Source organism: Rhea americana, unplaced genomic scaffold, assembly GCF_003343005.1.
Source record: "Rhea americana isolate MKP2758 unplaced genomic scaffold, rheAme1 scaffold_111, whole genome shotgun sequence".
NCBI lineage: Eukaryota > Metazoa > Chordata > Aves > Rheiformes > Rheidae > Rhea > Rhea americana.
In genome coordinates, this window is record NW_028185162.1 from 1,160,541 (window position 1) to 1,184,906 (window position 24,366).

At 50.3% G+C, this 24,366-nt stretch overlaps 1 protein-coding gene across 1 annotated transcript in view; it reads left to right on the top strand.

Moving 5' to 3' along the window:
- Positions 1–21,469, top strand: part of ATP2A3 (ATPase sarcoplasmic/endoplasmic reticulum Ca2+ transporting 3) — a 48,353-nt gene extending 26,884 nt beyond the window's left edge. Inside the window, exons 9-21 of the mRNA XM_085315090.1 lie at positions 124–226; positions 527–658; positions 2,538–2,663; positions 4,198–4,416; positions 5,300–5,635; positions 5,766–5,986; positions 6,824–7,026; positions 7,240–7,325; positions 8,169–8,302; positions 8,772–8,889; positions 9,305–9,422; positions 11,644–11,719; positions 15,670–21,469. Of these exons, the coding sequence (XP_085171216.1) occupies positions 124–226; positions 527–658; positions 2,538–2,663; positions 4,198–4,416; positions 5,300–5,635; positions 5,766–5,986; positions 6,824–7,026; positions 7,240–7,325; positions 8,169–8,302; positions 8,772–8,889; positions 9,305–9,422; positions 11,644–11,719; positions 15,670–15,745 (1,948 nt within the window). The 3' untranslated portion in view covers positions 15,746–21,469. The remainder of the gene's footprint in view (positions 1–123; positions 227–526; positions 659–2,537; positions 2,664–4,197; positions 4,417–5,299; positions 5,636–5,765; positions 5,987–6,823; positions 7,027–7,239; positions 7,326–8,168; positions 8,303–8,771; positions 8,890–9,304; positions 9,423–11,643; positions 11,720–15,669) is intronic.
- Positions 21,470–24,366: the final 2,897 nt, after the last annotated feature.

A 24,366-nucleotide genomic window follows, 5' to 3' on the forward strand; every position in this document is an offset into this window, starting at 1 on the left:
TGGACTTCTTTCCTCTTTTCTTTCTGAGAACTGTACAAGGGGTGTACAGGGAGATGCTAAATAGTATTTAAACTTGCAATTTGGAAACGTTTGAGGCTCTGAGTGATTGATTTCTCTCCCCAGCCTCAAGGACGAGAAGCCCGTTCAGTGCGGGCAGTATGACGGGCTGGTGGAGCTGGCCACCATCTGCGCGCTCTGCAACGACTCCTCGCTGGATTACAACGAGGTGAGTGAAGCCGCCGTGCCTTTGCAGCTCTCCTGGGTCAGCGCTGGGTCCTCCCCGCAGAGTTTTACCACGCGGCACCAGCCGAAGCCTCTGGGGAGGGACGGAGTTTCTGCTCGTCATGCGGGGGGATCCATCCCTGGGGCCAATGAGTGGTCTGCAGCCTGTCCCCGCGATGCGAGGTTGATACTTGGGAAATCTTGGGAATGCTACAGCGAAGGAGAGCATCCCTGGGGCTGGAGATGTGCTCTAAARCTTGCGCCGCCGTTTGAAATCAAGCTCTCCTTTCTTTCTGCTCTCCAGTCGAAGAAAGTCTATGAGAAGGTGGGAGAAGCCACAGAAACAGCCCTGACCTGCCTGGTGGAGAAGATGAATGTCTTCAACACCGACACCAGCAAACTCTCCAAGGTGGAGCGAGCCAACGCCTGCAATGCAGTGAGTAGCCTGGAAGGCCGTTGCTGTCCTGGTCTCTGGCGCAGGGAGGGAGAGCAGGGCTTTACCTGAGCRATAACCGCTGGTGATAGGAGGGACTGATCTACCCAAGGAGGCAGTTTGCTGGTTCAGAGAGATGTGCTCTGTGGAGCAGATGGTGCAGTAGCTGCGTCCCRTTTGCACTGGCAGAGATTCATGGACTACTAAGCCAGGAAGCAGCACTGGGATCATCTGAGCAGACAACCCATGAAATATGGGCCTGAGAACTTCCCCCAAGGCAATTCCCACTTGAACTAGACTTACTCTTTGGAAACATATATCTACTTTTGATCTGAAAATATCCAGTGATGACTACTCTGCTGCTACTATGGCTCTCCAATGTCTCTTTATCCTTCTAGTTAAAATGTATTTTATTTCAAGTCTGGATTTACTCAGCTTTGGTGCTGTGCCGTTAGATTTTTTTTAATACTTTTGCCTGTTAGATGGAAGAGCCCTCTTCTGTGGAAATTGTTCCCTGGATAGGTATGAGTAGGTTGTAATAAATTCCATTTCGCTTGTCAGAAAGGATTCAGGGGATTTCTCAGCCATTAATCAGTCCTGTGGTTCTGCTTTGCTGCACGTGGCTCTTGCTTTGCCTTCTTTCTGCTCAGATGCCCACCCATTCAATCACCTTTGCCTGCTTTCTTTACTCTTCCATTTGGGCATTGGGGAAATGTCCCTTATACTGCTTGGGCCAGGGCACGAACCGTGCTGGGGACCAGGAAGGGGGTGTGAAGACAGAGTGCCAGTGCCCTCCTTTTCTGCCCGCTCCTTCCTCACTACTTAGTACCTGGGCCCTTGGCCTTTGCCTTTCCAGCCGCGCAAATCTCCTCTGTTGCCATCGTCACTACCAGCAGGATTTTGGGAYGTTTTCTGTGCTGCGATTGAGCGGCTGGCTGCATCCAAGTGTCCTTCCCATCCCTCTGAGCGTGGAAGGCCCCGTGAGGACCATCAAGGTCGGGACCCTCATGGGTCCCTGCAGCTGCGTCCCAGGTGATGGTGCTGGAGAGCCCATGCCTGAGCCCACTGAGCAAGGCTGTCACAGCCCTCTTGTGACTGAGAAGCTCAGAACATCGTTGCTTTTGTGCTGACAAAACGTCCTGCTCACAYACGTTCACTGAAGTTTGCTGCTGTGCTGGATTTTGCCGTTTACTTCGCGAGCCCCCGTGGTGTTTGCCCTCGTGTATCTGTAGACAGCAATCAGATCCGCTGTCAGCTTGCGTTCTGCACAGTTAAACACGGCAGCCCCTTTTGGCACCTCTTGGTTGCGGTGCCGCTTTTCCCGGGACGCATCCACTGCTGGGGAGTGCCCTGAGGCCACTGCCAGCTGAGCAGAGCTCCTGCCCTATCCTGTTTGTATCCTTGTCGCAAATGACAACCTCCTAGCAACAAAAAATAATGTTTACGTAAACAATTCAACCACAAAGAGACTCAAGTAATCAAGATAGTCATTTAACATCCCCACTCCCCTCCGCAGAATATACTTCAAATCAGCCCTGAATGCCCTGCTCAGTAAATGACTTTTCTGGGACAAGATGTGTCCTCCTAGAGAGGTGGGCTCAGCCATCGTGATACTAACGTGGATGTGCTCGTGGCAGGGTGTAGGGAGGTGTGTGTGTGTGTGTGTGTGTGAGTGTGTGTGTGTGTGTGTGCATGCTCCTCTCTGCGTGCTGGTGGCTGCAGCTGTGTTTGCATAGGGGTGGATGTGTCTGTGCCTGTCTCTACATTGTCCCTTTGGTCTCTCCCAAGAGACGTGCACTCATTGTGGCTGTCAGCCAACGTTGGGCGGCAGCAGCCATGGGCTGGAGGCCGCTGAGCCGCATGCTTCTGCCTCTTCCTGCAGGTGATCAAGCAGCTGATGAAGAAGGAGTGCACCCTGGAGTTCTCCCGCGACCGCAAGTCCATGTCCGTGTATTGTACCCCTGTCRGCACCGGCCACAACTCCAGTGGCAGCAAGATGTTTGTCAAGGTAGGGGCCAAGGTCAAACTYACCAGGCTCGTTGCCCTGCCTGCAGCCTTGCACACATCTTGGTGAGATCCAGCCCATGCTGGAGAAGGTGGTAATGGTCCGCTTGTGGAAAGGTGGGGGTATTCAGCCCTTGGAGGCTGCAGTTTCCTCATGACCAGGAAGAGCTCTGCCTGTGTGTATGGGTGTGTGTAGAGATCCTGCGAATAGAGCTAAGTTGGATCAAGAACAAAAGATGCAGTTAGAAAGCGCTGCTGTGAGGTAGGAGAAGCTGTGCCCCTCTCTGGGAGCTTGTGTCGGTCTCAGGTGTAAGCCAGCCTCTGTGGCAGCTTTGTTCATCTCCTCAATGAGCTGACCGGAGGGTCCAAGAGCCAGAAGATGGACTGGTGTGGTCAGGTAGGAGGTGAGTCTTTGTAGTATTGATAGAAAAAGGAGTTAGATCATTCAGAGGGAGGAAAGAAGTTGGATCTCCTGTTGCAGGGTGCTGGGGCAAGGTAGAGCTACCCCTGCAGAAAATGCCAGCAYGTGCATTTATGGGTTGTACCTTCTGACACCAGTAATACTCAGAGGGCTACTTAACCAGAAATAAAACAATATTTTAAAGACATTTTCTTCCCAAGAGAAAGAAACAGAGGAGAAATGGCAGGAATTTCCCCCTACGGTCTCTGAGAAGATTTCTGTTTTGTTCTTCCCACTTGGAGATCTTCTGGATGAACTCTGTCYTGTTGGTCAGGTCAGGATTGCTTTAGTGCTGCCGGAGCTATAGACTTGGCTGTCGGCTGTGTGAGTGGCTTTTTTAAGAGGAGCAACTGTGGGATCGGATATCATAGTGCAAGTGCTATGTTAGAGGAATGCTGACGGTCCTTTGCAGGGTCAAAAGGGCCAGGRCATGATGCTGAGACGTTAAAGGGCAATGGGATGTGTTCCTAAATCACGCAGCATTGCCAGCATCCTCCCCTGGTAGGAGGAGGAGACCTACTATCCTCACTTCCTTCAGACCTGAGATGGGATAGGTGCTCTTGGAGTAACCCTGGGAGGCCTGTAGGTCTAGAGGAGTCAGACAGATTTCCCCCTCAGGCCAGATTCTTCAGTCTGGTGACCTGAACAGAGTTCATCTCTCCCAGCCAGGCAGGCGGCACGTTGCAGTGGTTGAGGGTGCCATCTAGTGCAAACTGAGAGCATGGAGCTGGCTGTCTCACCTGCCTTTGCAGGGAGACCACGCACACTCTGGAGCTTTGCCTTTCTGCAGTCGCTTTCTTCAGTGCTTACAAAAGACGGTCAACCTCTGTTTTTTAATACTTGTAGCTATTTTAAAGGGTTTTTTACCCGTGGTTGCGCTTTGCTTCTAAACACTTCTAAGAGCATGGCCATGGCTGAGGTCTGGTTGATGTGCAAAGTTCACTGGAGTTTGTGTCTGTTTGATGCGCAGAGTTCACTGGAGTTTGTGTCTGGGGCACTTGGGGAATAAAGCCTGTTGGTAAGAAGCTGCTTGTGGTGGTTGGGCCATCCTGAAGCCGGTTCCTCTCCCCTTTCCCAGGGCGCCCCAGAAAGTGTGATYGAGCGCTGCACCTACGTCCGTGTGGGCACTGCCAGGGTTCCTCTRACCTCCTCCATCCAGGAGAAGATCCTGTCCCGGGTCCGAGACTGGGGCATGGGTATCGACACTCTGCGCTGCCTGGCCCTGGCCACCCACGATGCCCCTGTCCGGAAGGAGTCCATGCAGCTGGACGACTCCACCAAGTTCATCTGCTACGAGGTAATGGAGAGCAAATGGGGAGCCTTGGGGCAGGCAGTGAGGGCCGTAGCATTGGGAAGAGCTTTCTTGCTATCATGTTCCCTTGCAGGGGTGGAGGGCAGAGATCTGAGAGTGGATGGGCAGGTAGCATGGGAGAAATCCTGGCCTCGTTTGCTGGGGAGAGCTGAACCCCAAGCAACAGGGTCATCTTTGGTTTTGCTCTTGTTCCTGTGTGTAACTGTGATCCCCTTGCTGTGGYTGCTGCCCCTACAGCAGCACAGCTCACAGGCTGCAGCAACTTTCGTCTTTCCCCAAACTAAGTTTTCCACCGACTTCTACTGTCCCAGCAGAGTTTCTCACATGTTCTCTGATTTCTTTGGGGGATCCAAACGGGCCAATATTTCAACTCTTCTCTTCCATCCCAGTTGCAGAGCTGCACATGACAGGCTGGTCCCAAAGGGAATAGTCCCAGTCCACTAAGCATTTGCCTCTTGGGTTTGATTTTATCATGGGGAGCAGCTCTGCTGAACCTGGGGCTTTCTGCAGTTGCAAGAGGTGTTCATGGACGACCATGAGGGACAGGGATGAAGAAAACGAAGTGGAAAGATTTRATGTGCAATGGATGGACCAGATAAGCGCTTGAGTGGCCTCTTGCAACTAGGTTACAGTGTAAACCACGTCAGATGGAGCAGAGTGTGTGTGAGGGCCTTTGACTTCCCTCAYTGCAACTAGTAGGAAATTTCCCAGTGATTTTACTGGGGAGCAAGATGTGATTCCTTGCAGGGGAAATCCTCCAGTGTCTTTTGATGCCTTGGTACGGGGTGATACAAAGGTGGAGAGAGAAGACAGCTCTTCCCAAGGAGGCCTGGGGAAATTAATGTGCCACCTCCCCTTTTACCATCAGGACAACCTGACCTTTGTGGGCTGCGTGGGGATGCTGGATCCCCCCCGCAAGGAGGTGACCTCATCCATTGAAATGTGCCGGAAAGCCGGCATCCGTGTCATCATGATCACTGGGGACAACAAGGGTACTGCTGTGGCCATCTGCCGGAGGATCGGGATCTTCTCAGAGAGCGAGGATGTGGYGGACAAGGCCTACACGGGCCGGGAGTTCGACGACCTCTCACCAGAGGCCCAGCGACTGGCCTGCCGCTCCGCCCGCTGCTTTGCCCGCGTAGAGCCTGCTCACAAGTCCAAGATCGTCGAGTACCTCCAGTCCTTCAAYGAGATCACGGCGATGGTGAGTCCTGCACTGGTCCCAGACCGGTGGGAGCACAAGGGTGAGGACGGTGTTTCAGAGGGCCAAGCTGGTCTTTCTGCCCAGCCTGTTTACTTTTGTCCTCCTAATACCCGCCCTGCGCTTCATTCAGACCGGCGATGGCGTGAATGAYGCGCCCGCCCTGAAGAAGGCAGAGATCGGCATTGCAATGGGGTCCGGCACAGCCGTAGCAAAGTCAGCTGCTGAGATGGTGCTCTCTGATGACAACTTCTCCACCATCGTATCTGCTGTTGAGGAGGGCAGAGCCATTTACAACAACATGAAGCAGTTCATCCGTTATCTCATCTCCTCAAACGTTGGAGAGGTTGTTTGGTGAGAGCTTCTCATCTCCTCTGARCCTCGGCTTGAGGGAGGTGGGAAAATAGCAGGAGAGATGTGTTCTTTAGGGTGTCGAGTAGGGACTTGTGGGCACAGCTGTGTCCTCCTCTGCACCCTTGGCATGCCTGTTGGCCGTAGCTGTGACCCCAAGTACCAAACCAGGGGACTCTGCGCTGGAKGCCCTACCTCATTTCCTAGAGACGGAGAGGTTTTTCTTTCATATAAAGAAGTCCGCCCCTCCAAGAGCCAACATATTTCATGTTTAAGCACAGCCAGGGAATGCCAAGGGATGCAGGTGCTTGCACAGAGGCAGTTATCGCTGGATCACACCAAAGCACTGTGTGTGAGAGCTTGTGGGCAGCCTCTGGGATAGACACAGTGAGGCGATGTTGTGCTGCTGCCTCCTGCCACCCATCAGTCCCATAAAACAACTCTCCCCATAAATCAGAATCCTCCTTGGCAATGTGGGCACAGCCATAGGGATAGCAGGGATCACCTGGGAATCCTTTGTGCTAGTGTTTCAGCAGGGATAGCCCCACTGGGAATGGGAAAGCACATGGCTGTGGTGGGTTGATGGTTAGCTCAAACATTGGTTTTGACTGCAAAATGAATTTTAACGGTGAAACAAATTGTAACTGCAAAATTCAGGTCTGGATTTCAGACTTCTGGCTCTGGAGGTGTGGGTTTGCATGTGGGAATCTGGGTGCATATTCAGTGTGGTATGTCTGGATCTAAGGTACCTACTCACTCTCCCTTTAGACAATATAGATACTTTTCCCTGCCTCCCTGGATGGCATCTAATTTAGGACTCTCTGGGTCTTTGGTCTGCAGCATCTTCCTGACAGCTATCCTGGGCTTGCCTGAGGCGCTCATCCCAGTGCAGCTGCTGTGGGTGAACCTGGTGACGGATGGGCTGCCGGCCACTGCGCTGGGCTTCAACCCTCCTGACCTCGACATCATGGACAAGCTGCCCCGCAACCCCAAGGAGCCCCTCATCAGTGGCTGGCTCTTCTTCCGCTATCTGGCCATTGGAGGTGAGAGCCCTTATGATTGCCATGCCATGTTTCCCACTGACTATGGCCTTCTTGCTCCTCCTGGTGCCTTCTGGCAGTCCWGTCCCATGCTGTAATGTCTAGCAGGGCTGGATGTTTCTGTCTGGTCGAGGGGACACACTAAGGATCCTCACCCCACCCTAGTGTGGCAATGATGGTGCTTGTGTTAAGGAGTTTCTCTCTCTCTGGCTGCAGTGTACGTTGGCCTGGCAACGGTGGGGGCAGCAACCTGGTGGTTCTTGTATGATGCCGAAGGGCCACAAGTCTCCTTTTATCAGCTGGTAAGTTAGGAAAGTGGTAACATATTGAGCAGATAAGGACTTGGATTCAGGTCCTGGAGCCTTTGCCTCTATCTCCTTCTGTGCTTWTTGCCACATTCCCAAATTCCTGATGGAAAAGAGTAATAAAAAAAATAGCAAACATTCTCCCTCGGATCCGTGTTCTTATCCTTGCTTCCATCAGCAATCAGCATGGACAGGGGAACTTTTTCCAAAGAAGCTAGAAGTAACTCCTGTATCTGATACTAGGTTAAAATGTACCAATTATTACACTACTATTGCACTATGGGCTGAGTGGGTTGATGGGAAATGGAGTCCCATCACGCCCTTGGTGAGAAGCAGTCCCTAGGAGTTGACAAAAGGAGGCTGCAGTTTCCAGGCTGCAGAACCCTTGCCAGAGCCTGAGGTGCCTGTATGGGGATAAGGCCTAGGCTTGTCTCCAACTTCATAAGCTCTTTCACCAAGGATTCATCTTGAGGTTCATTTTGTCCTGCATTGCCTTCTTGTCCAACATGGTTGGCCACAGCTCTGTAACTAATGTCTTGTGCAATGGAAGATCTGTTTCTGATAGAGATGTGTGTTCACTTGAACAACTAATTAACTGCACATAAAAATCTCCTAGCAACTATCCAGACATAATTGTGCAAAGCCACAATCAAAACAAACAGATTACTTTATACTGTTTTATCAGTTGCTCTGAACCATAAACTATTGAAGGCAATTCTAATAAGCAAGGTTCATCATGTTCCCCAACAAAGCAGTCTACCTCTTCCACCTCTTTCCCACCTTTTTTGTATGGTACTGTTGTTCTGTGAAGTATTTACAAACAATTTCCTGTGCTGACAGAGGAACTTTATGAGGTGCACAGAGGACAATCCAATCTTCGAAGGAATCAGCTGTGAAATCTTTGAGTCTCGATATCCAACCACTATGGCTCTGTCTGTGCTGGTGACAATTGAAATGTGCAATGCCCTGAACAGGTACAGTTAGTGCAGGATAATCCTGTGTGCTTTCCACCTCACCTCTTCTGCAGGGGGTCTCTTTGAGCATCGTTAGAGGGCAGCGTCTGACCACGGATGGAGGCTGAGGAGGGTCTTTGGTTTGACTCGGCAGAGCCATTCTGAGTGGTCTTGCAGGGGACCATTGGCTAACCATAACTAAATTCCTCCAGGCAATGTATCACTATTAAGAGTGGTGGAGGAATGACTGGATCTTCATCCTTTAGTAGAGTTTTGCCACGTTAACATTCAGTCCTAATCCATGCGTAGCTGATTGTATTGAAGTGGATGTTCAAATCCAAATTGTGGTGAAGCCTGAGGCTTTGAAATGTGAAAGGAGGCTATACTTTATAGCCCTGCATCCTGGAGAGGGCTGGAAACCTTCCAGCTTGGACAGGCTTGTGGAGCTGAGAGGTTATTTGGGCTAATGCCTGTCCCCTTGCTTTCACAGTGTGTCTGAGAACCAGTCGCTGCTACGGATGCCCCCGTGGCTCAACATCTGGCTGCTGGGGGCAATTGTCATGTCCATGGCGCTGCACTTCCTCATTCTCTACGTAAAGCCTATGCCCGTAAGTGCTCTGTGCTCCTTCCCTTCGCAGCTCGTGGTGGCTCCTTCCCTGAGCAAATYCTCCAAGCACCTTTGAGCTTGGAGGCTCTTGAGATGATTCCTCCTGGCCAGTGCCTGAGGACCAGAACCTATGAACCRAACTGACGTGGGGGCCATGATTCACCCTGATCCAGTTAGGCACTTTACCTGAGCTATCAGTGATCTGCAGGTGTCATTTTTGACTCTACCTGGTCTGCAGCCACCTTGACAGACCTCAGAGAAATCCTACTGTTTGGCCTGTCTGGACCCTCAGTCCTGATACTCAGGCTGACCTTTGCCTCAATCTGTGGTGATACAAAAGAAGTTAACCTGATCTTGAAAACAAAAAAATCCTATCTCCTTCTCTATTAACATGTCAAATCCTTTCTGCCTTGCAGCTCATCTTCCAAGTAACCCCCCTGAGCTGGCCACAGTGGGTGGTTGTACTGAAAATTTCCCTGCCTGTTATCCTGCTCGATGAAGGACTCAAGTATCTTTCCCGCAACCACCTAGACGGTGAGCATGGTCTGCAAGAAAACAGCGGCTGACCGATGCTGTTTGCTGCATGGCGCTTTGCTTGGTGTTGCTTGATGGCTTCAAGGCCCCTCATTCACCTTCAGTACTTGCGTTGAGTTTGCACCCTGCATGGTTGTCTGCTTTCTCCAGTGAGGCATGCTGTGAAAGATGGGCTTTTCCCGGCACCCCAGCCCTTCCCAGTTGCCACGCCAGGCATAGCAGCTGATACTAAAATCTGTTTGAAATATTCCCTAGAAGTTGGAACAATAGATAAATCTGCCACGTTTGTTTATCCAGCTCTTCTTGAATCTGTGGGAATCAAATCCCTCTCTTTAAAGCAAAACAAAGCAAATGCTTGTTGCTAACAGGAATCCTTCCCTCCCACTTCCCTGGATCTTCCACCTCTCTGTTGATATCCTTATGTCAAGTTTGCCACATGTATTTAAGATCAAACCACTCAAACACCTTAAAAGCTGTTTCTAGTGGGGGTTGCCATTGGCCACCCCTCTTAGAGCTTGGGCTGGTGGCAGACAGAGGTAGGAAAGCAGCTCAGATGAGGCCAAGCTTATTTATAGCGGTGCTGGGGCTCCTGTGCACTCCAGGGCTCTGTGCTGTAAATCATAGCGTCTGTTTAAACAGCACTCTRAAAAATATTATGTCATCTTTTCTTTCTTTTCTTGCTAAAGATGTTGCTGTGGGTGATTATCTCTGTGCTGAGTTAAACCTTCAGGTTTTCCCTGCCTTTGTGGAAGGCCTTGGCAGGGATGGCCAGGAGTGGCTGAGGGTCCCATGCCCACCATGGCAGCTAGCCCCTCTCCAGGGCTCTGGGCTTTGGTGTGTGGGCAGCAACAGAAAAACAGATTTTACTCATTTTTCAGGGTGTGCTTGCCCWCCCTGGCAATGACAGCAGAAAGAAAAAAGGCAGGAGAAAGGCCATCCTTGCCCAGGGAAGGTGACGCAGTGGGCCTGGGGTGGGTGATGAGCAACCWGGGTCACCTCCAGTCCCTGCTGTGCACCGTTGCTTTGTTCAGGTCTTGCTCTCTCCTCCCGTAGGCCACCACGTCCCAGCAAACCCTCTCCTCTTCACTTTGCCTGCTACGAAGCACCCAGGCAGATTGCGTGAATGCGTTCTGCGTTGCAGGGCTGAAGGCAGGTGTGGTTAGTCCTGGCAGGAGGAGGCTTGGGGATCTCACCAGCACCCGAGGGAGGGCGGCTGCCTCCGTGCTGGGGGGCRTTCGTGAGCCCCTAGCTCCCTCAAMAACCTGTTCACCTAGAAGCTGAGCGCGCCTGGGTGGGAAAATGTCAAGCAGGGAAGCCCACRGAGGTTTGGTTTCTCTCGGAGCAGAAACATGCGATTGCAAAGAGCTGCGAATAGCAGAAGGGGAGTTGGGGCAAGCCGGCACGACCCTGCCGGCCATGTTTCCCGTGGCTCCGTCTCGCCAGGGAATGGCAGGCTGGGGGTGCTCACATCAGCTCTCCTCTCTGTGGCGAGCTGAGTCATAACCACAGCAACTGTTCAGCTAACCCTCTGCCCAGAAATGGAGATGGGCAGGCTTATATTTTTACAGAGCGGATGGAAATTGCTTATTTTTATTTAATAGATGCATTCCTCACCAGACTGATCRGGTGCTTTGCATCACCCAGCTCTGCTTACTATATTATTACGAACCTGTAGCAATAATCTTATGGCACGGTACTGGGCTAGGACCTGGGCGAGCAAGTTTAATTCTTGGCTGTCACAGTCCATGCATGTCCCTGGTCTTTCCTTCACCATCTGTGGTGTGAGAATGAGTCTTTTTCTCCCACAGTTTGCATTTCTCTCTAAAAATTAAATGTTCTTTGAAGAAGGGCACCGTGGGGGTTCTAGCAGCTGTTTCTGGAATACATGCAATCCTTTTGAATGTGATCGTACCAGCTCACAGTATTTTCAGCTTTTGGGTCCCTCCTGCCATGCTACTGACATGTCTGCTCCCCTGGGCCACCTCCATCCACACGGTCATGGTGCTGGTGCTGGTCATGCTAACCAGTTGCTCTGTGTCTCATCCAGCAAGAGTTTTTCAATGCAGCTATTCARTCACAGCTACAGGGCAAAATCATGCTTAAATCATCCCATTTGAAAGAAATAATTAAAACCTTGCATCTTCCTCATTCCTCTGGGCAGATTTACTTAAAAACAAAACAGAAACCACTTTTAAATGTGGTATTGTGATTTTTTTGCCAGGAATTCTGAGGACAGTAAGAAACACGTGGAACGGGGAGCACCAGTTGAAAACCTGCAGGACTCCAGAGCAAACAGGGTTGGCTTTCTTACGTGCTTCATCTTTGAATACCGTATTCCTGTGCTKTTGCCAAAGTCCTTGTCATGTGTTGTGGGGACCTGCTTGGACAGTGTCTGGGTGAACGTGTTTTTGAAAACTACCCAATAATGTATCTATGATCGGAGTATCTCTTGCCCCTGTTCTGCTTTCTTCTTCATAGTGAAGAGTGGGGAGATGGTGGTGGTGGAGGTCACATCGTGGAGGAGGGTGGGTGAGGAGCGATGCAGGTGGAGCTGGTCATGATGATGGTGGCTGGGAGGCTCGCAAAGTCCCATCCTGTCTAGTTTTTCTGCGATGTCTTGGTAGCTGCAGGACAGCACTGCTGAGCAGGATCCCCAGTTTCTGTGTCTATCAGTTTTGCAAATAAGGAAAGTGTCTGGCAGTGTGCTTTCTTCTCRAGATGTGTAATATAGCACTGCAAAGGTCATGAAGATTAAAAAAAAAAAAGAGTTATAAGAGTCATTAATATAAAACCTGGCCTCTGGGCCAGGCTTTCCGGAAGAGCTGAGAAGAAATCAATGTGCTTCAGCATTCATCATTTGGATGGCAACTTGGGAGGTGATGAAGAAGTGAAAGGATCACGATTTTAGCTCAAAAGTGTTCTTGTACGAGAAGTCCTCCTTCTAGCAGCGGATTCCCACGTTCTGCTTCTCAAGGAGGTCTAAAAAGCCCATGAATGCYGTTTATGTGGCAGTTGTCACAAGGAGCCAGGCTGTAGCTAAGCCTCTGCAAGACGGTGCTTGGGCGATGGTCTCTGACGTGGGACGCTGTGCAATTGCAAGCACAGAGGCCAAAAGCCCCCAGCCCAGCTGCCCACTCTGCTCCCTACAGACAGCCCAGGGCTTCAGTGYTTCTGAAAACTCGGCGTGTTTTTGTCGTTTAGCAGTAGCTGTTTCTCCAGGCCAAATCTTAGCCCTTAGGGAATGGATGCAGATTTATAGCTGTGAGTTCTGCTGACTCAGTTTTTGCATGAAAAAGCTTCTCCTTTGATTAAATTTAGATCAGTTGTATTTCCGTTGATTTTTTTTTCCTTTGTCCTTGAAGTGGAAGAAAGCAGAGACTCTTCAAGTTTTACTCTAGTCTCAGTATTTCACATGTCTCTGCCTACTCACCTGACACGCATTGCATATTTATCACTGCCTTCACCCATCTCTGGCCGCTCTGAGATTTCTGCTGTCTCAGTTTTGGGAAGCAAAGTTGAGTGGGAGACAATGAACGAGAGCGCGTGGTTGAGCTCTGTCAGCATGGTCTAACTGTAGATGTTCAGTTTGGGAAGTTGGAGATGTTCTCCCAGGCTTCCACAAAGTCATTCTCAGATAGATACATACTGATGGATTCGCAAAGGTTTTGCTCATGTGACTGACCACCCTCCAGGACCTCTTGACCTGATGTTTTTAATATTTGCCATCCTGTATGTATCTAAGCAAGTATATTGCTCTTTCTCAGCCCTGTGGCATGCAGAAGGAAGGTTTCCAGGGATCTGTGCCAAAATGAAGCAAAGTCTCTTTTCTGAATGTCCAGAGAAGTCCCTGTGTTATAATCGTTAGTGCTCATTCCTCTCCGTAACCGTCAGCCACTTCTCCCTGCCCTCTTGCTGGCCCCCACCCTGCACCTTCTCATTGTCCTTCTCGTTTTCACTATCTTGAAGCAAACTTGCCCATTTCTCAGTGTTCCCACTCTGGTGTTTTGCCCATCCTCGGCCCGTGCAGCGCTGTTTTCAGCTCTCTTCTGCTGCAGGGGCTGATTTGAACATGAGATTGTGCATTTGTGTGAGCATCCTGACTGCGGAGGGAAATTTTGCCTCTTATTTCATCTTTATGCTTYGAAATCCTCCATGTGAAGAGCAGTTTGCCAGTGTAGTAGTGCAGTGACAAGCATACGGGAACCATCTCTATGGTGCGTGGCCTGATGGTGCAGCTTGGGGCAGTGACTTCAGCTCGGTGGGAGCCCCAGGGCTCCAGATCCCTCAACCCAACAYCCATCAGAGACGGCCCCAGATACAGGGGTCATAATCTCCATTTCTGATCGTAAAAAAGCTGCAACGCTTTGCAGAAGGACCCTCCTCTCCCTTCTCTCCCTGGARCAGCCACACCTGGAGACAACAGCAGTCCGTAAAAGGCCCTGCGAAGCAAGCAGGCGGCTGTAGCGATGCAATTTCAGTGTGGACAAAATAGTCGTCATCTTTCCAGGAGACGGAGAACAGCAGAAGAGCTGGTACTGTGTTTGCAAGGCCATGGTGTGCCCTTGTAGGGAAATCTCTGCGCATGGCTACCTTAGCCAAGCTGTGCGCGGAAGGGGAAGGAATGCTTCCCGACATGCCAAGTCGTTTGTTTGAGCTGAGGGATACACTCGAGGAGAGCGTTGCTGCACCTTTGAGTATGTGAATCTCTCCAGATGGGACTTTACAGCACTACTGGCTTTTTTTTTCTTTTCTTTCTTTCTTTCCTTTTTTTCTTTCTTTTTTTTTTTTTTTGGTGCATGCCATGCTTTAGAAACAGGAGAGCAGAGGGAAACAGAGGAGGAAAACATCCTCGAGCTGCAGGGCCTGGCTGCGGGAGCAGCAAAGCTGCTGCCAGCTGGGAGTGCAGCGCTCGGCGCTGCCGCTGTGCCAGTCCCGAGGGACGCGAGCCCGTTTCCCTTTCCGCCTCCTCCTGGGAGCCGGCGTCTCGGCTGAAGCTGCCGGGGGCCCTGCGGCGGCGGTGCTTGTTTTCACACGTTTGCTGCAGCAGTTTGCTGCCAGAGCTCAGCTGAAGGAGCGATCGGTGCCGGGGGTGAGCGGCCGCATTCCCCCAGCGTCCGCTTGTGCAGGAACACGGTAAGAGAAGAGAAGAGTCAAAAGCRATAATGAAAACGTCCTGCAAAGCCTGTGCTGTTCTGGTGGAGAGCAGATCTTGCAGGAAAAGGGCTCATGTTTGGATGCAAATCTACATGAGTTTAGGGGCTGTGACAGCCTTGATAAATTTGGTATTGTGGGGCAGGATCAAAATGGGATCGGAGAACTGAGATGGCCCCAACAGCTATTTCTGCAGATAGTTCCTTGGACCCACCTTGTAGTCTCTCACTGGTGTGCAGGGAGCTCCACAGAGGCATTKAGGCATCTAGATCCTATTAAAATTAAGTGGGCATTGGGCACGTGGCTGATWTCAGGGTTTTTTGGAAATCTCAGACTCACTGCAAGGCCTGCAGGTCTGTGTGCTTGGGTGCTTTTGCTCAAAGGCCTGTGAATAATATTTTCAAAAGTGTCTGGAGGGGTTGAGGGGCCTGAGGCTGTGGTTAAACGTTCGGTGCTAATGCTGCAGAAGTGCCCCCTTCCTGTCCCTGAGTCACCCGGCGCATCATGGCCGTGTAGCTGTTTGCACAGCCACAAGGTTTAGTGGATTGGGGAACTGCTGTGGCCAGCCAATTAACCGCCTAATTGTTGCTCAGTTGCTCTGGTGGGGACTGTTTAGCTGCCCAAGACACCCAGGCGACTTCTTGGTTTCTTACAAGTTTTTCTTGTTTCTTAAAAGTTRTATGCCTGAGTTATTCTTGAATCGCGACATTTCAGCTGGCTTGTTTTTTAGGTGAAAATTCTTCTGCACTTCTTGGCGGTACTTCAGAGTAGACTGATTCTGGACTTCTTTGTTCAGAAGTTGCCAGTAAGGGTTGTGGTGATGGAGCRAAGGCTTGCTTCCCAGCTCATGGTGGGGAAAGTGGGATGCCCCCGCTCGCTGGGCCGGATGCTCCGCGTTTCATCAGCCAAGCACRGCAGGAGCTCAACGTGTGTTTCCAGCTCATGCCAAAGGGGCCCTATAGGACTGGCTCTTTCTGGATGCTGTACGGGGTCCTTTCCTAGCCTGGGAAGCAGGAAGGGCTGTRTGTGACAACAAAAATGGGGAGCTGGTTTGCTTTTGAACACTAGCCAATACTTTCCTTTTTCTTTGTTTCAGGAGAAGAGGACAAGAAATGAATGACACAAAGGAAACTCTCCTAAATAAAGGAACCCTAACTTGTAACTCGGACTGAAGTCTTGCATGTTTGACCATCACTAGAAGCCAGCAGGACATGCATGTGTCCGATTATCAGACAAATGCGGGTGAATTGTCGAAAAGAAAAATACCGATTTTGTTTTGTTTCGTAGCTTTCTTTTTCCTGTACATAACAGTGCAATTACTGGACAGCTAAAGTATGGTTTGGGGATGGACCTATATGTAACTGAGTCGTTGTAACCCAGTTCCTTGGGAATTTATTCTTGCAAAATTTTAGACCCTTTTTTTCAAATTTTCACCCTAACAAGTGAGCTCAGTGAAGGCTTCCTTCATGGGAGATCAACGGAGGAGAGTCTGGTTTTAAGACAAGACTTGAATGTATGTGGAAAGTGGATGGGAGGATGCTCTCCTGAGCTGGGCGAGGTAACACCAGGACAGCTCTCTGTGCTGGGAGGGGCTAGGATCTGTGCGAGGGCAGGGGAGGAAACAAGGACACGTGGCAGCAGCAGATTATGGGCACTGACCCTTGGTGGTGTCCACAAGAGCATCTCATGCAGGGGCTAGGCTCAGTGCTAGGGTAGCTGTGTTGCCTAGGTGCTTCGGCAGCAGGTCTGAAGGTAGTTTCAAGGCTATATTTCAAGGCTATATCCTGGATAACTACCAAAGTTGTAGATCTTGTGGACGTGTATTTATATGTAGAGATTGCGTGTGCGTGCATGCGTGTGTGGGATGGATGCTGAAGATCTCCCTATTTATCACATTGTTCTGTGGTTTTTCTCCTTGTTGTGGAAAGCCCTGCACCTTCTCAGGCTCATCAGATATCAAAGCGTGACTTAGTCTTGTCTTTTCTCTTCCACAGACCATCTTGTTAGATCTCCTGCACTATTTAAGCTGTAGCCATCTTCCTTGTAGAGACAACCATTTAAAGAAAACCTGGGAACGACCAGCTTTGGATCCTCACGTCTACTGCTCGTTCCTGGTCACACTCCCTTTATTAGGTTATTTTTTTTCAATATTTCCCCAACAGGAGTAGTGTACAGAGCTTTAGAAGCAGCTGTCCATTAGCTTGTGTTCTCTGTCCAGGAGGACAACGCTATCTTGCACAAGACAGCCTTGACAGCARTGATTTACCTTCAAGATAGGAACGAATGTATGTTTGTACATAATATAGTCATTCTCCAGAACTAGTGTTTTTGATGGAATCCCTTTTTATAAGGCATCAGCTGTATTTTAACCTCTTGGATGTTTCTGCAGCAGGAATTATGCAGTGTACAAGTGGGTGTGTATGGATCAGGAATGGATTTTGGGATCCAGTATATTGACCTTTCTCCATTGAGTGACATCAGCTGAGCATATGTTTCTAGGTGATTTCTTTCCCAGCTCTCCAAATGCTCCCTCTTTTTTTMCTCTTTTCTCCATGATCCCATCCTGATAATACTTAGCTGGACACCATGCCTTTCTTTTAAATTCCAGCCTGGAGTATCCAATGGCACTAAGCCAGGTGGTTTGGATAGTATTTTGCTCTTTTCCTGCCTGGGTTTTTATTTTACTTCTGCCTCTTAAAAGCTTCCAGTGCTTCTCTGTTTCTCTTTTGTATGGGCTAACAAGCTAATCTTCTTCTGTATAGTATGTGCCAAAAATTATCCTTCCTTTCTTTTCTCCATCACCAGCATTGAAAAAGATGAGTAGAGCCCCCAGACCAGTGGGAATGTACAGAACTGTTATACTACTGAGCTGATTTAATGTACAGAAAACCTTGCATGAAATGTTGTAACTGTATTTAATATATAATGTATTCAAGGAATTTTAATATGGAGCTCTTTAAAAAAAATCTTTATAGATATTCTGTGGTTACAGGAAGGTCGTTGCTGATTTTTTTAAAATATTATTATACTTTGTCTTGAAGAAGTTTTATTTTTCAAACAGTTTATGTCTGATTGATTTAATTGGTGATCTAATGGGACAGCCAATTCCTCTTTAAAAGCTATTTTCACTGTAGATGAAGCTCGCCCTGGAGCAGAAGACCAGGGCATGACCCRGGTACTACTTAAGCCTTCAAAATAAGGCTTCAGTGAGACTAATGCCATATATGTGTGATTGCTCTTCCCCCAAAGGGTAGATTTCACCTTGTTTTAGTATAAATCATCTCCAGCTCTCTGTGCAAGAAAATAACCAGTAGGAGTTTAATCCAGGGCTGAATTCAGCCTCTTGTGTAGTCAGAACCAGCCCAGTAACTTCAGAAGAAATCACTTMTGTGTTTCCTGGAGGCTGAAAATCCAGGAGAAAGGTGGAGGCTAGACCTGATTCAGAGCATTGCAGCCCTGTTCAATGTTGCTCTGTGGGATGGGGTCCAGCTGGGCACTTCGGCTGCCTTCTGGCCTCTCCCTGGGATGCCACTGCCTTGGTCAGTCCCACCAGCAGTGACTCCTTTGGTCCRTCTATGCCAAGTGGCCCCACCAGAATGGCATTACTTTCCCTAAGCTGAAGGTCTGGTGTGTGATTATTAATTTTACCCAACTACRTATGTGTGTGCAAGAGTTTCTTGTGTAAAGGTCACAGTAATGAGCAGTGAATAATGATTATGGCTCTGAAACACATGGAGATCTTTTAAAAAGCTCTATTTCAGGCACATGCACAGAGAGATAGAATCATGAAATTTTAAGTTGCTATTAAATTCCTACTGGTAATTGTGTTTAGTGTTATTTGACACCAGAGAGATGGAAGTGGTTGTACCAAACATCCTTCTGAACCCTCTAACAGAAAGGCTATTTTAAGAGAGATGAAGTTTCTGTTATTGTATTGTCAGCAGAGATGCCACACCGCTGAAGGCCCTGGCAACGTTGCTCTGTTCCTGCAATCATTTGGTTACAACCGTGAGTGACCGAATACCAAGCCATTGAGTGCGAGAGATCAGAGCCATGTCTCAGCCAAAGGCTTGTTCTTTCCAGCAGCAGCAAGTTTGCATTTGTCTTTTTATTGCAAGTCTCTAGGTCTCTAAAAAATTGATAGTGAGTCCATGAAACCTGCACTAAAGATACCTGGAACAGGCATCCCCTTTGTTAAGAGGGACCAATTTTTATACATCGGCATTTCTTAAYGGTAGGGACACATCTCTCTCTTTTTCCCCCTCTGTTCTTTCGTTGCTTGTCCCTCCTTGTCCCATTGGTTGGGAAAGACAGGTTTCACTCTGCTTTTTGATTACAGAGGCTTATAGTTCAAATATTTTAATGAAGTAGAAAAATATCCATAGACATAATTATTTTTCTTTTATGCTTTGGTGAAGCRTCAGGATAAATCATAGAGTAGTTATTTATTATGTGTATGTCAACAGCAGCATGCTGGGCGCTTTTACATGCTAGAGTATGTTTTTCTGCAAACTTGGGGATTAAAGACCGGGGACCATTGGTTTTGGGTTGGGTCTTGTGTCTGGCTGAAGCGTTTGGTTGCGTGCAATAGACTGGAGATGGACACTGGTGTGGCTGTTTCACCCAAGAGCTTGTTGCAAAAGGCAGCCTAGGGGAAAAGCTGCTAGGATCTTTGCCTTTCTGATAACAGAGCTTAAAAATCACTTTATTTTTATTTTTATTTTTGTTGCCTGGCATAGTCAGAGTTCTTCAGTAAAATTCGGTGTCTTTCCWGCAACACTTTTACCATACATGGGCTGTTCTGACAGATCTTCCTAGGCAAAGGGAAGCAACCATGCATAACGCATCACAGAGGAAGTGCCAGGATGGCAGTGYGGGGTTCTCTGTGAGCACTTTAAATTCCTTTCTCAGGGGCCAGTCAACATGTTGGGTTGCACCAGTAAATTAAAGATGGGAGGCAAGGGTCCCTCATCCCTTGAGCAAGCACCAGCTGTGTGAGTGTTGGGCAACAGCTGTGAAAACTCTTGTGTGCTGTTTCAGGATGTCGTGTCATTGTGGCCAGTTGTTGGATGAACTCTTCCGTCTGCGGCACATAATCCTTTCGGGAGGTACGTTAGAAATGTAAAAAGGCAGTTGTTACTTGAAGCAACTGAGGAAGGAGAAGCAAAAATGATATGCATCTTASGTTTTATTTCTATCAGGTAATTTCYTTGCTGGTCCAAATATGGTTCAGGGTCTTGATACTGAATCCATGAGTTTTTTCATTTGTGTCTTTGAGACTTTGGCATTACTGTGATGTCTTACRTGTGTTTCCAGCATTCTGCTCAGCCAAGACTGGATGGTACCATTAGGTTTTAGAGAAGTCAGAAGTTGGAAGCAGAGACTTTGTTGGAGGGCTTGGGGAACTTTGTTCTTGTAACAGAAATGAATCTAGAAGACCAGTGAGAAATGAAGGATGGGGATTTAAACTAGAGTCTGCCAGCKGTGTGCATGCTGCATGGCAGAAGTAGCGGGAGGAGCAACAGGACCCCTCAGCAGCAGATTTTGGTCCCTCTTTTGTACATCAGRTCGATGGTGCTGCTTACAAGTCAAGGTCTCATTCTGCAAGCACTTCTCAAATAAATGTGCCTGGGGTTCAGCCTACAGGCTGTTCCCATGGGTGCGAGTTGTTCCGTGAGTTTCAGTAACCTGGGAATCACATTGCTTTGTGGTTTGCCTGAAACCCTAACACATAGGAGTTCCCCAAATCAGCTCCTAACTTTTGTCATGATTTTCTTTTTTCTTATGTTCGTCTGTATCTGGAGTGGTCACCACCTCAAATAAAAGAAGCTAGAGATCCCAGCTGAAAAAACTGAAGGGATGCCTTTTCCCCTCCGCCTCCTTGCTCTGTTAGGGGGCTCTGCCCCATTAGTGGGGGGCTCCCACACGCCCCAGTTGCCCAACTGGTGGCACTGGGTGCTGTCTGTGGTCCTGCTGGGAAGGCTACCTGCCACCTGGGCCCCCATGGGCCCCAACTCCCCACCTGGGCCATTCCTTTCGTTGCCTCTCCTCTCAACAGCATGTCCCTGCTCACTCCCACGTGGGCTTTTCCCCCCCCTCCTGTGGCCCATCCCTGGCTGCCCATGGCCCAGCAGGAGGAGCGAGGCAGGCAGGCAGAGCCATGCAGATCGGTAGAGCTGGTTTTGTGGGACCGCAGGAAAAGAGCTGCGCTCCATGGGAGCTCCAGCAGCGGCATCTTTAAGGCACGGTTTGGGTTTAGGGTTTGCAGGACTGGAGTGAGTAAGGAGGTCTACAGAGCAGATTGAGCTCCTTGGACCATTCCTTTTGGTACCATTCAGCTTTCAGTAGGGACAGGGTGTTAAATGAGCCTGGATGTCCCTATGTGAACCTGGAGGGATGGAGACATCTGTAGAGTAGGCTCATGTCCAAGCTGTGCAGAGGCTGCTGGGCTTGATCTGAGCCCTAATGAGGAGGAAGAGGGAAACCATTGAGCTGTTAGCAGGTGTTATTAGTGTCACGGCTTGAATTGGGGAAGGTGCTGATTTTTCTTCTTCTTCTTTTTTTTTTAAATGATGCCTGAACAGCCAAATCTAGAAACCTGCGAGTTTGTGCTTCGTAGTGAAAGATAAATCATTGTATCTTGGGGGGAGGGTATTATCTGAGGGGTAGAATCGAAAGAAACAAGGTTTCCTATTTTATTACATGAGAGATATTTTTCCACTCAATTACTGCTTCCGAAATGGTGTCCTTTGTCTGATTGTAAATAGCCAGGTGTGTTGTGAAGACGTAAGACGGCTCATTGTGGTCACATAACTATGATCCACTCTGTTCACACAATATTGGGCTGATTTGTTTTATACTTATGGAATTACAGAAATAAAAGCAATTTTACTGGATGATTCTGGGTTTTTTTGCTTTTCTTGCCCCGCTGTCGCCTGTTTGTCACACATTTGGGGGAAATTCAGAAGCCCATAGGAGCTGTATGGAGTGCCTGAGGGCATTCTTCAGCCGTAAAAGGAATTGTACTCACCAGATCGGGATTTCTTGTGGGTTTTTGTAGCAGCCAAATTAGAAATGGAGCTGAGCCTGCCTTTGGCACCAGATGACAAAGGCGAAAGGAAAGGAGTGGCATGATCTGACTGTTGAGAATTTTTAAAGAACCAGCTAATTCACTCTTAGGGCACAAGAATACAAATAACAGCGCTAATTTTGGTTGTATCCAGAACAGTCCCCACCTTACCTCCCTCAGCTGCGAGAGTAGCATGAAGCAAGTCCTTCATGCACCGTGATCTCGAAAACGTGTCCTTCCAGTTTAGTCCTTCAAGGGTGGGAGGCTTTGCTGTGCAGGCTGAGATGTCAGCACGTATGAACCAGAGCTGCCCCCAAATCTCCGTAAAGGGTCTGGTCCAGGCCATTTTGGCCTGGAAGATGGCTTAAGATCTGCAAGCTGGGAGAGAAACTTGTGGCTCTATGTTTCCATCTCCAGGTCACCCGGAGCTCTAGTGATTGTAATGTTTTGAGTGGAAAAYCCTGGACGGCTGGAGGTGGTTTTGGGATGAGCTTGGATTCATGATAACGTCTGTTGAAGGCACATCTGCCCCAAGATGAGAACCTGGAGCTCCCTTGCTGGATGCTGTGATCGAGAAAGGTGCTGACCAAAGGTGATGGRTCCAAACCTGCCTGTTTCTAACCTGTTAGGTCACTAGCCCAAGGAAAGCCGGCCCCGTTTTACCCTCGTTTTAGGCTGTTTTGCCAAGGAGGGGACAGAGGCTAAACTCTGCGGGCGGCTGCTGCCGGGGGTGCTGGGCAGGGGTGGAAGTGAGGTGACCGGGCGAATCCTGGGCTTGGAAGGGGAGAATCTCTTACGTGCGTTTAGAAAGAGAGACCCAAGGTCTGCCTGCGGGGTCCGCAGCCGGCACCTCCGGGCACGTCACGTATCCCACCCCCGGGTCCTGGGGGACCTCGAGCCGGCCCAGCCGCCCGGGAACGCCCTTCCCGCAGCGCCCTGGAGACGCACCACCGCCTGGGCACGCAGCGCTCCGCGCCCGCCCGCCGCGGCGCCCGTCTCCCCGCCGGCCCCGCCACGCGCTGCGGCCTCTCCTGCGCAACCTCGCGGGCCAGCCCGAAGGGTGCGGCGACCCGTTCCCATCGGTTGGGGTGGGAACGGGGTCCTGGCTCCCTTCGGTATCCTCAGCATCTCCGTTTAATTTGTTTGCTTTGGAGTTGGCTAAATCATCGCCAAGATATTTCTGGTCGGGAGTGTTGCTGTGGCAACCCAGGACTGAAATGCCACTTCTGGGGAGCTAATACCACCAGAAACATCCGTCTGGGCAGGGCGTTGCAGCGGGGAACGGAGACAGAGCGAGGCCAGCGCTGCTGGGAAGGAGTGAGGAGAGGTCAAGAACAAGTTAAAATTGGAAATAAAACTGAACATGCTGTTTTGTAGGCCCTCGCTTGCGCTCCTCCTCTGCCGGCGCCGTGCCGCTGGCGGCCCCGCTCCCCAGCGCGGCCTTGCCCCGGCCCTCGCGTTTCCACCGGGCCGCGGGACGTCGGGCCGAGGTTGGGAGCGCCGCTGCGGGCGCTGCCCAGCGCGAGTCCGGCGGGTGCCACGGGCTTCGCTTGCTACCTTCTTTTTTTTYCCCCCAAAGAAAGACGGAGTTGCAGTTTTTTTGGAGAAGCGACGTCCCGGGGGCTCCCTCGCTGCGGAGGCGCCGCAGCCGCCCCCCTCCTCGGCGGCGCGCGGGCTTCGGGCTCCCTCTCCTCCCGCGCCGGCAGCCGCTCCTTCCCGGCCGGGGCCTGTCGCAGCTCAGAGCGCAGGTGAACTCCCTCCACGGCATTATTTCCCGTATTATTTTTTTTTTCCCTCAGCAAACCCAAGGAGACGTTGAGTTCGCTCAGGAAATAAGTGGAAGAAGCTGCTGGTGGCGGCGGCGGCCTTGTCCCCGGCCTCGCCCGAGCGCCGTGCCTTTAGGGAGCCGAGCGCGGGCAAAGCCGGCCCGCGGCAGCACTCTGCCAGCGCTCCTAAAACCCCATTTACGCCTGCTTTTTATTTACTTTTCTAAAATTCTTGTTTACCCTTTGCAATAAAATATTTATTGTCCCCAGCAGCTCCTTGCAAGCCGCGCCGCTCGGCCGGGGCCGCGGCCCCACGAAGAGCGGGTTCGTGCAGCAGCCCGCGGGCGCCGTGGGGCCGGCCCGCGGCTCCGCCACGCCGGCCCGCGGCTGCTCGTTACCCGCCATAAAGCAACTGAGCGGGCGGCAAAGGCAGGGAGGGGGCGGGAGAGGCGCCCGGCGCCCGCCACCTGCCTCCGCGCGAAACTGGGCTGGGAGACGTGTGTCATCTCCCGACAGAAACTATTTTTGCTAAACCCGTGCTCTAACCGTTTTATTGACTCCGAGGACCAGAGAGGMGGTTCGAAGTGATTTCTTTACAAGTCATTTTGCTGTTAAATTTAGCTGTCCTATTTTCATTATCCCCATGGCTTTGGCAGGGGTGCGCAGCCTTCCCTAAAAGGCTTCGTTTCATACAGTAACTTATTTGCTTCTCTCCTGACAGACATCTAAGCTTATAAGGTTTGTCTGCTCTGCTCGATAGCGGTATCGGGCTTCAATCTTGYGTGATTAGCGGCGGCGTTTCGTTATTTGCCCTGGGCTTCCTGCGCTGCTTAGGGCCCGGGAACTGGGACGGCGCCCGGTGCGGAGCCGGGAGCCCGGTGCACGCCGCGGGCGCGGGGACGGCTGCGCCAGCCGCACCAGCCCCGTGCCGAGGGTGAGCCAGCGAGCAAGGTGGCGA